The sequence below is a fragment of the Polypterus senegalus genome, chromosome 10, assembly GCF_016835505.1.
Source record: "Polypterus senegalus isolate Bchr_013 chromosome 10, ASM1683550v1, whole genome shotgun sequence".
NCBI lineage: Eukaryota > Metazoa > Chordata > Cladistia > Polypteriformes > Polypteridae > Polypterus > Polypterus senegalus.
In genome coordinates, this window is record NC_053163.1 from 145,763,694 (window position 1) to 145,779,932 (window position 16,239).

General features: G+C 42.6%; 1 protein-coding gene across 1 annotated transcript in view; it reads left to right on the forward strand.

The window, feature by feature from the left end:
* The window catches only part of LOC120537790 (ras-related protein Rab-11B-like), a 46,019-nt gene extending 30,409 nt beyond the window's left edge, over nucleotides 1-15,610 (forward strand). Inside the window, exons 3-5 of the mRNA XM_039766990.1 lie at nucleotides 10,348-10,541; nucleotides 10,635-10,715; nucleotides 14,885-15,610. Of these exons, the coding sequence (XP_039622924.1) occupies nucleotides 10,348-10,541; nucleotides 10,635-10,715; nucleotides 14,885-15,030 (421 nt within the window). The 3' untranslated portion in view covers nucleotides 15,031-15,610. The remainder of the gene's footprint in view (nucleotides 1-10,347; nucleotides 10,542-10,634; nucleotides 10,716-14,884) is intronic.
* The last annotated feature ends 629 nt before the right edge of the window (nucleotides 15,611-16,239 follow it).

The window sequence follows — 16,239 nt, forward strand, 5'->3', positions numbered from 1 at the left end:
TGACCATCGAGTGGTGGCTGCTGGCCCCTTTTATAGTTCACCCAGAAGTGCTCCAGATGCTTAATTGCCAACTTCCGGCTGCACTTCCGGGTGTGGTGAAAACACTGCCCACAAGGGCTCAGGAGTTCCAGCTGCAGGCCCCCTTGGCGGTTCCTGTGGGACCCAACAGGGCTGCCCCCAACTCCAGTTCCCATGGAGTCCTGCGGGAAACTGAGTCACCGCTCCAACCCAGGGTGCCGGCCATCTAGCGTCCAGGGTGAGGTATTGCACCGTCCATGGCTGCTCCCCCTGAGCATATAACGAAGGGGCATCCATCCATCCATCCATCCATTCTCTTCCGCTTATCCGAGGTCGGGTCGCGGGGGTAGCAGCTTAAGCAGAGAGGCCCAGACTTCCCTCTCCCCGGCCACTTCTTCCAGCTCTTCCAGGAGAATCCCAAGGCGTTCCCAGGCCAGCCGGGAGACATAGTCCCTCCAGCGTGTCACCCAACTCACACTGCACCCAACCTCCTTGGCCCCTCCCATAGGTGGTGAGCCCATGGGAAGGGAGGACCCACGTTACCTCTTCGGGCTGTGCCCCATGGGTGCAGGCCCAGCCACCAGGCGCTCGCCATCGAGCCCCACCTCCAGGCCTGGCTCCAGAGGGGGGCCCCGGTGACCCGCGTCCGGGCAAGGGAAAACGTCGTCCAAAGATTTCGCTCATCATTGGAGGTTTGTTGAACCGCTCTTTGTCTCATCCCTCACCTAGGACCAGTTTGCCTTGGGTGGCCCTACCAGGGCATAAAGCCCCGGACAACATAGCTCCTAGGATCATTGGGACACGCAAACCCCTCCACCACGATAAGGTGACGGTTCAAGGAGGAGAAACGAAGGGGCATCCCGCAATATATATATATATATATATATATATATATAAATATGCCTACTGTTTCTTTTAGTCCACTATATAAAGAAACACATTGGCGGATGGTAGTAAGAAAGATGGAGCAGGGTACTGGGGCAGGGGTTGTGGGTTACTGAGAACAACCAGCACACATTTTTTTCTAATCTGAATGGGAGTTTGCCACTTTCACTTTAAACCAATGTCACATTACAAGACATCTAATCAGAGGGAACGTTAAACTTGACAACTGCAGTTGCTGATCTAGGGATGTCACAAGAAATCACAGGGGATGACAACTGAGACGACTGCGTAATGACTCTCCCAGCACAGTATTGCAAACTCTCTCCCTTCTGACAGCTAATAACAGAGCCGGTGCGGTACGGATCTCATCCTGGTACAGCATGTTCACCACCAATCTTGGCCCTTTACTTTCTTTTTTTTTTACATTCTGTTGTGGTGCACGAAACATGCAACAATAGATGAGCCTCTCTTCTGTTTGTGCAGTCCAAAGCACCTACGTTCCTTATTCTTTGATGCTACATTACACACATTGTACCTTTGTCCTACGACACTTGTCCCCAAGATTAATACTGCCTTGATTATTTTGACTTCTTTTGTAAGAAGCTTTGGATAGAAAACATCTGTTAAGCAAATAAGTGTAATTATAAATGTACTTCCAGGTGTGTGTTGATTGGTTGTCCACACTCATAAACACAAAGCCCATCCCTACACTCAATGGCCACTTTATTAGGTACACCTTACTAGTACCGGGTTGGATCCCCTTTTGCCTTCAGACCTGCCGTAGTTCTTCGTGGCACAGATTCAGCAAGGTGCAGGAAACATTCACCAGGGATTCTGGTCCATATGGACATGATAGCAGCGGGCAGTTACTGCAGATTTGTCAGATGCATCCCAAAGGTGCTCTACTGCATTGAGATTTGGTCACTGTGGGGGCCTTTTGAGTTCAGTGAACTCATTGCCATGTTCAAGAAACCAGATTGTGACATGGTGCATTATCCTGTAATAAGATGAATTATATGTTTAATCTTTCCACAAAGGGGGGAATACTATAAATAAATAATATAAAGCATTGTAACAGTAAGTCAATCAATCAATCAATCAACATTTATTTATATAGCACATATTCATACAAAAAAATGTAGCTCAAAGTGCTTTACAAAAAAAATAATAGAAATCCTAGAAGAGACTGAAATATCTTAATACCAAAGGCCATCACAGGCATTCTTATATAATTTCTTTTGTTTCGTCTTGTGAAGTACAGAGGCTGTTTGTTAGAAACTGTCCACTAGGTGGCAGCAGAGAGTTGTTTTTATTGTGTCTTTGTAAAGTGGAGGGATACTCGGGCTGTACAGGCAGGCTTAGTAATTAATCAAAGGTTAAAAAATATAATAAAAGTTTTTTTTTTTTAAAAAAAGTACATATTTGAACATAGCACATCACAAAAACTCCAGTCAGCACCATCTAGGGGGAAGTGAGGGTTGTGGGGATAACCCGCTGGAGGGTCCATTGTCATTTATAACAAAGTCAGAAACAGTCCCTGGTAACCCATTCAAATTACCGTTTTTGCACTAAACGTGCGTTTTGCTGTTTGTGCCTCTGCCTTTCATAACATCTTCTGACTCAGCTAAACGACTTTTTTTTTTAACTTTCTGAAGTCCTCAGTAGATTGTAAATCAAAGGTATTGGTCTCCAAACTTTCTTCCCCTGAGAGCTACTTTTACAAAATTAAAATGGCCGAGAGCTACTCATTTTTTCTAACGTTTATTCTCACAGCTTATTTCAACTGAATAAGCTTGTTCTACCTGAACCTTTACAAAATGTTGGCGTCCACAACTCACATTTTGCATTAAAACATCACAAAAAATATTTAGTTCACCTGCAAGTGCATTTTGTACGTCTGTATGCATTTTCTAGTGTTTCTCACACTATTGAATTAAAACATGAATGCTGTCAAAACGAAACAATGCAATTCCAAATCCACAGATATTCCTTATTCATTTGTCATTTTGTCACATGTCACTGTGTCACTTTATTTACAGGTCCAGTTGCATGTGTGATGTGTTCTTTAGTTAGTCAGACGACTGGCACTGAGGCGTCTGGTGGAGTGGAGACACTGAGGTTCACTCTTATGGAGTCACTTAAATGTTTGTCTGTCCGTCTTGTTCTGAACTTTGATTTCATGACATTCACGTCAGACTCACAGAGGTATGGAGACCCCAACAAAGCAGACATTTTCAGATTCTTATAGTTATCTGGCTCTACTAAGCTCCAGAAATGCTGAAAATGCTGTCGAGACTTTAACTGCACATTATTTTGAAGGTTTACTAATATACTGTATAATATATAAAATCCCACGATTCCTGCGCTCCTCCATCAGGGATGACTTTACTTTAGGCAGGCAAAACAACTTGGCAGGTGGGCCGTGGCACCAAGTGCCATATTTGAGTACCGAGAAGAGAAACAGAATAGGTGAGGGTTAGTAACAAATTATAACTATCATGTCACTTATGTTTTAGTGCTAATGACTAATATCTGAGTCTGTACAGTTCATCAGCAGCTCTAGTCAGGGTGTGCTAAACTGAAGTCGTGAGTCTTCAGCCGGGATTTAAAGGCTGAGACTGAAGGGGCATCTCTTATAGTAGCAGGCAGACCAGTCCACAGTTTAGGGGCCCTGTAACTAAAAGCTCGACCTCCCACTGTTATTTTATTAATCCTTGGAATCGTAAGCAGACCGACATCTTGAGATCTTAATGTGCGCTCAGGTTTGTAAGTCATGATAAGTTCAGACAAGTAAGCCGGACCTCGGCCATTTAATGCTTTATATGTTAATAGGAGGATTTTGAAATCTGCCCTAAACTTAACCGGGAGCCAGTGTAAGGATTTAAGAACTGGAGTTATGTGTTCGTATTTTCTTGTTCTTGTAATAATTCCTGTAGCCGTATTTTGGATTAACTGGAGGCTGTATAGAGAACAGTTTGAACAGCCAGTGAACACCGCATTGCAGTAGTCAATCCTACTAGAGATAAATGCATGAATTAATTTCTCAGAATCTTGTTTATTTAGAAAGTGCGTTAATTTCCTAACATTTTTAAGATGGAAGAAACCTGATTTTGACAACTTTGTAATATGCGCTTTAAATGACATACTAGAGTCAAAGATAACTCCTAGATTGTGTGCTGATTCAGTGAAATTAATGGAGATTCCAACTGAGTTAAATGATGACAGAATATTGTGATCAGCGTCATTCCCTCCAACAATTAACATCTCAGTTTTATTGGTATTTAAAGATATCGGTATTTAGTTCTCATCCATCCACCACAATTCACTAACACAACTAATTAAAGACAACGTCGGAGAAACTTTATTTGATTTAAATGAAAGGTATAACTGGGTGTCATCTGCATACGAGTGAAAATTAACATTATGTTTCCTAATGAGAGATCCCAGTGGAAACAAGTAAAGTGAAAACAGTGAAGGTCCGAGTACTGAGCCCTGCGGGACACCATATTGAACTTCTGTGTATAATGATGGAGTCCCGTCAGCACATTTCTGTACGTATTGGAATCGATTTGATAAATAAGAGCTAAACCAAGCGAGCACGGCGCCTGTGACATATTACGGTGGTTTGGTTGTACTGAGCCATATGCACCACTTTCACTATCTGGGTCAACGTCTAATGCAGAGGTGGGCAGCATCAGCCCTGGAGGGCCACAGTGGCTGCAGGTTTTTGTTCCAACCCTGTTTCTTAATGAAAAGTCAATTATTGCTGATGAAGCACGTCTTGCTCAAGTGACATTTTGATGCCTCATTTTTAGTGGTCTCGTGTGTTAAGGTTCCCCACCCTTAATTGCTTATTTCAGTCTTAAACAGCTGCATTCACTGTTTTAATGGCTCCTTATTAACAATAAGACGCAACTGACAAAGGAGCCAGCAGTTCTCCATCTAACTTGTCTCCATTTACACCGATGTGTGTTCATCATCCACAACAATTAAGATGAAAACGTTACAGACTGAAAATGATCCATTTTAGGTTTCGAATCATTTGGATGGTATCCTTGGAAAAGAAAAAATCTACAATGAAAGAACCTAATAACAACAACATAAGATCAGAACATGCCATCTCATCCATGACCCTCCCCATACTTAGACTGGACTGTAAGTTGTACCCTGATGTCTGCCCTTGCCTTGTTTTGGAACTGGCCTGTCATTTAACTATACGCCTGTCTGACTTTGGTTTTGCACAATAATCACTGCACTATTGCACCTTAACACTCCATTCTACTTTATTCACTTACTTTTACTTATTTATTATGTTCTATTATACTGTTATCTTTCAATCTGTGACTTTTTGTTAATTTAACTGATATTCTTCTAACTTTGCACAGTTTTTGATAAGCGGATCAGGATGCATTTCACTGCGTGTTGTCCTGTATAACTATGGATGTGACAAATAAAGAATCTTGAAACTCTATTTCTATAGCACGTTTTCACACAAGTAATGTAGCTCTCAAAGTGCTTTACAAGATGGAGAAAGAAAAAATAAAAAATAAAAAAATAAAATTTGGCAATACTAAATAATACAAAATAAAGTAAGGGCTGAAGCCAGGGAGGACAGAAAAAAAAAAAAAACTCCAGAGGGCTAGAGAAAAAAAAAAAAAAACAAAATCTGCAGGGGTTCCGAGGCCACGAGACCACCCAGCTCCCACTGGGCAACATTGCAGACTAACAAGCCGTAAAATTAAATAAGGCCTGAGATTGGCAAGGATTGGTTTCTAATTTAGCAGTTGGGTTGGAATAAAAACCTGCAGCCCCCCAGGCTAATGATCAATTCACACTGTCATCACCATCACTTGATTCAACTAATTAAACTTCACTTTCAGTTTGTTCTAAAATTGGCTTTACAGATTTTTTACATGCCATTGTGTGTTTTGGTTGAAGGCTGAATATTAAACCGCATCATGTTATGTTATCAACTAGATGGCAACTGTCCCGCGTATTATTTGTGCTTAACATCTTTACACAGGGGATCACAACAGCTTAACCCAAGAGACACTCGGGCTTAACCATTTTTACATAGAATTTCGAGCCAGAAACATACTCAGGCCTATTCCCAGATGAGGACTAGTGATGTGCAAAGCAGGCAAGTTTCAAATCTACATACAGTATTGTGAAACCGACATTAAAATTTGTCACGAGAAACTCATTAAAACATTTTTTTGGGATGGGAAACAAAGAATACTGCTCCCTACAGCCCTGTGTTTACCGGTGCACTTTTCTGCTGCGGCATAAAGCACGTATTCTGTCAAACCAATGACAGATCAATGACCAACACCTGTCAAATCAATTCCATTTATGTCTTTCATTCACATCACAATGCATTTTTAAAAGATGTGACATGCTGCCCATTTTCCATACAAAGACACACCAAAATGCCCCAACATCCCATGACTGTGATCTGTCACTATATGGGTAGCCCTACCCGACCCCTGCTGTTACCTAGCGATTGCCCTTTCCTGTGCCCTCATTCCTGCAGATGAGGGTTTGCACATGTGGAGTGTCCCGTTTCTGATGCGTCTTTAGTTTCGCGATCACCAAGAGTATCACCATAGTTGTTTTGATTGCATTTTGGAAAATATCCCCACTTTTCTGGAAGTTGAGGATTGTAAATAAAACATCAACTGATATTCTATTGAAATGAAGCAGACACCATCCATCCATCCATTTTCTAACCCGCTGAATCCGAATACAGGGTCACGGGGGTCTGCTGGAGCCAATCCCAGCCAACACAGGGCACAAGGCAGGAACCAATCCTGGGCAGGGCGCCAACCCACCGCAGGACTGAAGCAGACACACTTATGTAAATTTAACATTAGCCTTAACTCTCTAAGATTGGCTCTCACAATGTGGCTTATAAATAAAACATCAACAGACTCATTTCCCGTCACATGAAGAGACATTTTGTGGAGCCGCCAGACGTGTCCTGGTAGTACGATCCCCACTTTGCCACTTATGATGACACTCTTGGTGATCGCAAAATTCAAGATGAGTCAGAGACGGGGAAGTTAAGTGAAGCGGAAAAGGGGTTTGTAAACACTGAATTACAAGTAGATACATTCAGAGTTAATGCATGTCAACACTTCCAGACAGAAACTAAACTTTCTAAACTAAACTACGGTATATACTCATGTATAAGTTGGGTCTTGAAACCCGAAAAATCGATCATAAAATCAGACCCTGACTTGTACACCTGTTCAAAAATGCGACACTTAATTTTACAATTTTTTTTACATCTTCTTGCCTCCTCTCATCTCGCATCAGTTTCTCAGGCGCATTGAATTTTGTTGCAGCAGCACAGTTACCAATTTCTTTTGCTACTTCAACGATGTTTAATTTAAAACCAGCTTCATATTTTCTTCTGATTGAACGCTCCATCATAGATGAGGGATGCTCTTACAATAAAGGTGTATGAGGGTGTGAGATACAAAAAAAAAACACAAAACAGTGTAAACGTCGCTTCAGAATAGTTCGGGTATTACCGTGTGGGCACATAAGGCACAATAGAGAGTGAGAGGGAGAGGTTAGGAGCACACGCTGATACAGTGCGTTGCCGCACCCACATACTGTAGAAACAAAAGGCAGTGTGCCCCATTGTTACTCTCTCAGGTGGGCGTTAACATATCATAACCCCTTGTACCAATAGCGTGAGTTTTCCGCATTCGACTGTGGAAGCCCAGTCGGGATGCCCAGGACAATCGGAGGAGGGCTTGTACCTCCTCCAGACCGCGAGGGGGCGACCGCCCTGGTTGTATTGGGGGCCACAGGTAGAGGGCTTGGAAGCCCAACCCTGTAGGGGCCTGTGGCCACCGCCAGGCGGAGCCCCAGTGCCTGAAGAAACCTGGAGCCCAGCACTTCCGCCACACCAGGGGAAGAAGACAGGGGACACCCGGAGAGCTCCTGGGTGCGCAACCGGCACTTCTGCTACACTTGGGCGTGTCTGCGGAGGAATGCCGGGAAGCAGCTGGAGCCCATTCGGGTTCCTATATAAGGGGCCGCCTCCCTTCATTCAGTAGCGGAAGTCGGGTGGAAGAAGGACGGAGCTGGAGAGAGGACTGGAGGCGGCCAGGAGAGAGGCAGTTAGACTGTGAGGCCTGGACTTTGGGGGATCGGTGCTGGAGGCACTGGGGGTGCACGTAACGTATTTGTAAATATTGTATATAATAAATGAGTGTGTTGGGTGAACAAATGATGTCCGTCTGTCTGTGTCCGGGCCATCTGCCACAGACAGAGCAACATTATAAAATACTAGAAATTATACTGTAAAATCAAGTCCCGACTTAACAGCGAGTATATACGGTAAACTACACTTTCTTCTTGTGTCAATTGCACGGGTTACTCTGGAAATAAAACAATTTACTTTGCTAAATTGTTTTGTGAAGGATAACATGATGTTTTGCTGCAAATTCAGTTTTGCACAAATTGTTTCTCTCATCACTACTGTAGATGGATGACTTTAGTCTGGCATACCCTGATTAGAGCTGCTGATTATATGTGTATAATGCATCTGTTTGTTAATCCTCTGTACTAAAATAGAATTAAAACAATAATTCTGAGCTGTTACTAATCCTCCTCTATTTTGTTTCTCTTCTCGGTGTTCTGCTTTAGTACTTGTTTGCTGTTTGCTTGACCTTTGGTAAGACACCAGTGATACTGGGAGCCTTGGAATCAAACGATGGAAAGTTTCTGTCATCAGATAAGACAGCCCAGCACCGACTTTACTGTAGAATTGCCAGGATGGGAGGGGCAGCCAGTTGTGACTTGTTCTGCCAAAGCAGAATGGTTTTTATTTCAGGACCAGAAGACATAATGAGTCAAACCCAAAGAGAGACAAACCAGCTAATTATGTGATATCATCTACTGTTAAACCATACTTCTAAAATTTGTATTATTATGCTTTATTAAGGATTTGTTCTGTTCTGTATATTGTATTGTATTGACCTCCTACTTTTGACACCCACTGCACGCCCAACCTACCTGGAAAGGGGTCTCTCTTTGAACTGCCTTTCCCGAGGTTTCTTCCATTTTTCCCTACAAGATTTTTATTGGGAGTTTTTCCTTGTCTTCTCAGAGAGTCAAGGCTGGGGGGCTGTCAAGAGGCAGGGCCTGTTAAAGCCCATTGTGGCACTTCCTGTGTGATTTTTTGTGAAAATCACAAAACAGCTCTGCCCATCAATATTCAAAATGGCGCCACCATAAGATACCAAAAAGTTACGACTTAGTTAGGATGAAATAAATGGCATAACCCCCAGAATAGCCAACAAAAAGTCCCAAAAACTCCTTAGGAAAGTGTAAACAAAATTAATAAAGAACACCAATCACAATATGACCATGTCTGACATTTATCTTCCTAACTGACCGTGGACTCCCCAGAGTTTTAGTTTTACTCAGAGGTATTGCTGACTGTGGTTTTGTTTTCCTCTCCTCCATTGTCAGCTGGCCATACTTCAACAATATCAACAGATGTTTATTGTTAGGATCCTTTTGTGTTAATCACTTTGAAATTACGTTGTTATCTTTGTCTTCACACTAATCTATATTTTTATGTGGTGGCTCTGAGGCTCATTCCGCATCCCGGTTTCGAATCCCATAAATGCCAGAAGTGATTCCACTCCGGGGCGGCACGGTGGCGCAGTGGTAGCGCTGCTGCCTCGCAGTTAGGAGACCCGAGTTCACTTCCCGGGTCCTCCCTGCGTGGTGTTTGCATGTTCTCCCCGTGTCTGCGTGGGTTTCCTCCGGGCGCTCGGTTTCCTCCCACAATCCAAAGACATGCAGGTTAGGTGGATTGGCGATTCTAAATTGGCCCTAGTGTGTGCTTGGTGTGTGGGTGTGTTTGTGTGTGTCCTGCGGTGGGTTGGCACCCTGCCCAGGATTGGTTCCTGCCTTGTGCCCTGTGTTGGCTGGGATTGGCTCCAGCAGAACCCCGTGACCCTGTATCCATAGAAAATGGATGGATGGATTCCACTCCGTTGGGCCCTTAACCTTTAAATGCTCCATCCTAAGTATGACGTTAATCTGCGTCCAGCCCTGCGAGCAGGTCCTTCAACATGCAAAGGAAACTTGGGGGGTTGGTGGCAGGACTGGCACCCCAGCCACTGTCAAAAACCTCCCACTGTTCCACTCCATTCAAACTAGTGTGGTGCTGAGGTGTCACCCATTCACGACTGCACTCGGGTCCTAATTTGGGATCCTCAGGTGGTGGGTGCGGCACCACGCTGTATCAGTGCATGCCCCCAACCTCTCATTATGAAACATGTAAAGTACTTGTGGACTTCCAGTGTGAAGATACCTAACCAACCTGACCTGACATCTAACATTCGTGCAACATTTTTGAAACAAAGTGTGGCACTTTTGTGAGATCCTTCCTTTGTATCATTTTTATTTTTGCAGGTACTATAGGGGTGCTGTGGGCGCCCTGCTGGTGTATGACATTGCCAAACACCTCACATATGAAAACGTGGAGCGCTGGCTGAAGGAGCTGAGGGATCATGCCGACAACAACATTGTCATCATGCTAGTGGGAAACAAGAGTGACCTGCGACACCTGAGGGCCGTGCCCACCGACGAAGCCCGTGCCTTTGCAGGTGTGGTTTTTTAAATTGTCCTCCCCCTCGAGTTTTCTCTCCCCCACCTACACGAGCTAATACACATCTTTTGATTTTTGTCCTCTGATGCAGAAAAAAACAACTTGTCATTTATTGAAACATCAGCTCTGGACTCCACCAACGTAGAAGAGGCGTTCAAAAATATTCTGACAGGTAAAACGTCTGAAATGTGTGCAAGCCGGGGTTGTTAGATTACATAAATGTACTGTGCACACATGACAGTAAACCTGAACTGTGTCCATAGCTCACCTGACCTGGCAGCACTGGGCATAAGGTAGGCATGGGGTAAAACCAAGTGCTGGCTGCTATGCCAGTCAATCCTTCACACACAAACAACAACTGTTGTGACTAATGAAGTAACCAAACATGGACACCTAAGGGATGTGAGTCTGGACTTTGGTAGGATAAGGGACCGACCAGGGATTGCTAGATCATTCTGGCACCTTCTGACATCATCTAACAAAATCTGGATATGTAGATTTAAACACTAAGTAGACCCCGGGAACCATTGATTGTCAGGGAAACATGTTGGCTATGAACTGCTAGAAGCGAAACAGAAACTCCTTGAGATTAGAATCAAACAGCTTTGAGGTAATGAAGGACAAGCCGCAAAGACATGGACAGCACACATGGCATACATAGCTCAGCCTGCACACTGCATGCCCGGTAGCTGTGCCAGCTGTTTGCAGGTCAGTGTCAGAGCATCAAACAATTACAAAAAAATAAAATAAAAAAAAGATTTTCTACCAACAGACCTATTCTTTCCATACCCGGATTTTGCACTTGTTTGAAACGGCAGCTGCACACCGCTGGCTTCTTTACCACAAAGTGGAAGGAGTAGACATAGGTTTCTGTGGTGGCCTTTTCAAATTTGGCATGGTCCTTCTCAGTGATGGGTGCAAATCAAGATGCTGCATGATGTCTTTGCTCCTCGATACAAAACTAACATAGACGTCCTTTTCCTTTTTTCTCAAATTTCTGTGGCTACTTTTAGGGAGCAAAGGATACTGGGCTTTATGTACATCTTCACAGGCATGTGCTGCATTGCCTTGTCTTGGAAAAGCACCCAAAAGTGGGCAAATAAAAAGGACAGGGCAGGAGTACAGTTTGTGCCACCCTCAAAGTGTTACTTAGGGCAGGGGTTTACAACAACAACAACATTTATTTATATAGCACATTTTCAGACAAAACGTAGCTCAAAGTGGTTTACATAATGAAGAATAGAAAAATAAAAGACAAAATAAGAAAAATAAAATAAGTCAACCTTAATTAACATAGAATAAGAGTAAGATCCGATGGCCAGGGTGGACAGAAAAAAAAAAACTCCAGACGGCTGGAAAAAAAAATAAAATCTGCAGGGATTCCAGACCATTAGACCACCCAGTGCCCTCTGGGTATTTTACCTAACATAAATGAAACAGTCCTCTTTGGATTTAGGGTTCTCACGGAATTACTTGATGATGATGGTCACGTAGACTTCTGGCTTTTGATCCATCCATCATTGTTGGAGCATCATGATGCTTTGAGTAGGTGGTGGTGGTGGCGCAGGCCAAGAAGCAGAAGACGTTTAGGATTAAATAAAGGAAATGGGTATTTGAACAGTAAAGTAAGTCTAAAATAGCTACACAATAACTGTAACAATCGTAACAAATGAACAATAAAATAGAAGAGAACCCGTGAATTAAATAAAAAGGTTGCTTCGTTGGTGAAGCAAGGAAAAAGGACTTTCTTATATGTCGTTTGATTTTAAAACAGTGCAGAAGCTGTGAGAAATTTGTTTCCTTGGCGAAGCTCGTAAACGAAAGAAGACACCGCAGTGTACACAGAAGATAACCCGTGGATTAAATTAAAACTACACAATAACTATAAAAATCGTAATAAATGAACAATGAAACAGTGGAGAACCCGTGGATTAAATAAAAAGGCTGCTTCGTTGGCGAAGCAAGGAAAAAGGACTTTCTTATATATCGTTCGTTTATAAAACAGTGCAGAAGCTGTGAGAAAGCTGCTTCCTTCGCAAAGTAAGGAAACGACTGAAGAGACCGCGGGGACGCGGTAAGTGTTCGGCAAGGCAGCTGAAGCGCTGCATTATGGGATCTGTAGTTTATTGTGTTACCATCGCTTCATATCCCGGGCCATTAATAACAATAATACAGTATATAAAATGATCTCGCGGGCCGGATATAATTACACGCCGGGCCGGATGTGGCCTGCGGGCCTTGAGTTTGACACATATGGACTAAATAGAACTTGAAAAGATATATTTTTTCGTACATCGAGCCCGCGTGCTATTGTGGTTTTGCTTGCATGCCTCAATAAGTCATCCTCCCCTCGCTTTTACTTTTTACCGTTCATCTAATGAATACACTGAGTATGGCTTTACCAAAACAATCATTGATGGCGAATAAAGTATCCATTATTCGAGTATGTAGATCGGGTATATATATATATACATATATATATATACCCGCGTATCGCAGCGGAAAAGTAGTGTGTTAAAGAAGCTATGAAAAAGAAAAGGGAACATTTTAAAAATAACGTAACATGACTGTCAATATACAGTATTTGTTTTGTGAGTGTTACTGAGTGTTGCTGTCATCAAGGATTTGATTATCATTATTTCTTTCAATCAGGTTCGTATTTGTAGGATGTGTTGTGTTCAAGTTACATTCCGTGTTTGTCAATCGTTGTAAAGATGACAGGTTTCATTCATCGATTCGTTTCTTACTGCATCAATAAACAGCTCGTCTTCTTCTTTATCTGAGACCTGACACACTGCATGCACGGGTTTTTTTACACTGTCTTCCTTTAGCAGGACATTGACTTTTTCCACCGTGTGCTTTGTTTCCACAGTAGCTGGATTTATGAATATGCTTGTATGTATCAGACGCTTCATATTTTTGCTGCCTTTTCAATTGTGTAATTCGGTTTTTGTTCAGCTCTTTGTAACTGTTGCTTTTCTGGTTGTGCACTGCGTCAGTTCACGTGAGCCACTCGGTGTACATGCATCGAAGGTTCCCAGGTGTGCTGGTACCATCTCGTGCTATGTCCATGGCTGTATTTAATGTTACCGAAGTCGCGGCACTTAAAACTTTCTCTCGCAGTTTCACTGAGTTTGTGTCAAACACCACCCTGACCATCTCATCTTCCTCTGCATAAGCACAGTCCTTAACCCGTGAATATTTAGTGGGAGTTTGCTATTGGATTGCGCTGACGGACGGCCTTATATGGGTAGGCACTAAATTACAAACGCCAGCGGCAGCCTGTCTATGAACTTAATTTAAAGTTTAGGTTTACATCGTGCTTTGTTTCCGAAGTAGCAGAACTCATGAATATGGTTGTATATGTCACTCGCTCGCTTCTTATTGTTTCGCTGCCTTCTCAATTATATAATGCATGTTTTCTTCAGCGCTTTTTGGGCCTCTTCCTGGTTTTCTACGTACTGCGTGATTATGTGGAAGGCGTGATGATGTCACACGAAACTCCGCCCCCACGGCGTTGAAGCTCATCTCCATTACAGTAAATGGAGAAAAATAGCTTCCAGTTATGACCTTTACGCGTAGAATTTCGAAATGAAACCTGCCCAACTTTTGTAAGGAAGCTGTAAGGAATGAACCTGCCAAATTTCAGCCTTCTACCTACACGGGAAGTTGGAGAATTAGTGATAAGTCAGTGAGTGAGTGAGTGAGTGAGTGAGTGAGTGAGTGAGTGAGTGAGGGCTTTGCCGTTTATTAGTATAGATTAACAATATATTGGGTTTCAATTTCCTCTTTCAGTTATATTCATGCGGTAAGTATGCTAGAATGGAAACAAACACTTTAACTGTTTTTTGTTAGTGTCTAGTGGGGGCTGGGTGGTCTCATGGCCTTGGAACCCCTACAGATTTTGCTTTTTTTTTTTGTTTTTTTCTATCCTCCCTGGCCATCAGACCGTAGTTTATTCTTTGTTAAGTAGTATTGCCAAATGTTTATATTTTTTTTTCTTTCTTTCTTCATCTTGTAAAGCACTTTGAGCAACATCATTTGTATGAAAATGTGCTATAGAAATAACTGGTGTTGTTGTTGTTGTCGTTCTATGGTCATTTTTAGCTGTCTGTGCATGGCTCCACTTTCGTTATGTTAATAATTCTCTTATTGGGCCCCAGTGTGGTACCAGTTTTCTTATTTGGGTCTTCATATTAAAAAGTTCAAGAAACCCCGGTGTTAGGTCTTAATCATAATAAAGAGGCTAATCTGTCTTCTGATTTCCAATGGGGTATAATGTCCTGTTTTTACTAATGGGGATTGTTAAAGCTCACTCCTGTTTCTGTTCTACCCTTTTAGAGATTTACCGCATCGTATCACAGAAGCAGATAGCTGACCGGTCAGCACACGATGAGTCCCCGGGCAACAACGTAGTGGACATCAGCGTACCACCCACCACCGACGGCCAGAGGTCCAGCAAACTGCAGTGCTGTCAGAACCTGTGAATTCCAACACCTTCCTCTTAAATCTGCCGACTGTCCGTTTCTCTGCTTTTGACCCCCAAGTCTTGTGTCTTCGTGTTTTGTTTTTTTTTTATTATTATAATTAATGTAACAAAAGAGCTCACCCAAAGCTGCATTTGATTAGCCTGCCCTCCTAAAAATGTTTTTTTTTCTCAAGTAGTTTGTGGCTCATACAGAGCTGGGGTAGGGGGGTGCAGAGAACCCAAATGAATTGCAGAGGGGTGCAGCAGGGGAGGTGATGGGAATGGGCAATTTGGGGTCCGGAAAACAAACATAAATGTATCTCTTTATAATGGGAAAGGCAGCCCTGCCAAAGCCTGAGGATAATAGGAATACATTTCAAACAAAATTATTAGGATATACATGCTTTTTGGGGGTGGGGGGTGTGGGTGTTGTAAGTCATAGTAGGCCTGCTAAAATAGAAAAAGTGAAATAAAATGAATGTCAATCTTCATTTTTAGAAATATATCCACATGTGGAGGATCTTGACAGAAATAATCACAAACAGTGATCTGGAGGCCCAGTTTTAATAAAAAATAAAATGTTCATTACTGAATATGTACTTACTACTTGGATTTTTTTATTTTTGTTTTTAACAACAAGACAATTTAAAGCCATAAGAAAAATCTGTTCACTTTCTTACCTTCACATCTGATCTACAGACAAAGAGGTACTGTGTGTGCAAAGGCACTGACCTGCTGTGGGCAAGAACACACACACTCTCACACTCACAATCACAATCACCCTTACATTCACACACACAAACACACACACACCCTCACATACACACACTCACACCCACACACAAACACACATTCACCATTACATTCACACACACTCACACTCACATACTCACACTCACATTCACATGCACACACACTCACATACACACACACACACATTCACCCTCACAATCACCCTTACATTCACACACATTCACACACACACACTTTCACACTCCCTCCTACCAACCAGTTTAGGGCTGCTAATCAGCTGCAGCTTTAAGAAGTAGAAAGGAATCTTGAGTACCTGGGGAAATGAACATGAAAACTCCATTGAGGTGAGATTTAAAGCCTGTCGTCTGGAGCTATGCGGCGGCAGCCTTCAGCACTATGGACAAATAAAAAAATATTTATTACTTAATTACAGTAGCATAGTGTCATTACACTGGTGAGTATACATTACATGAAT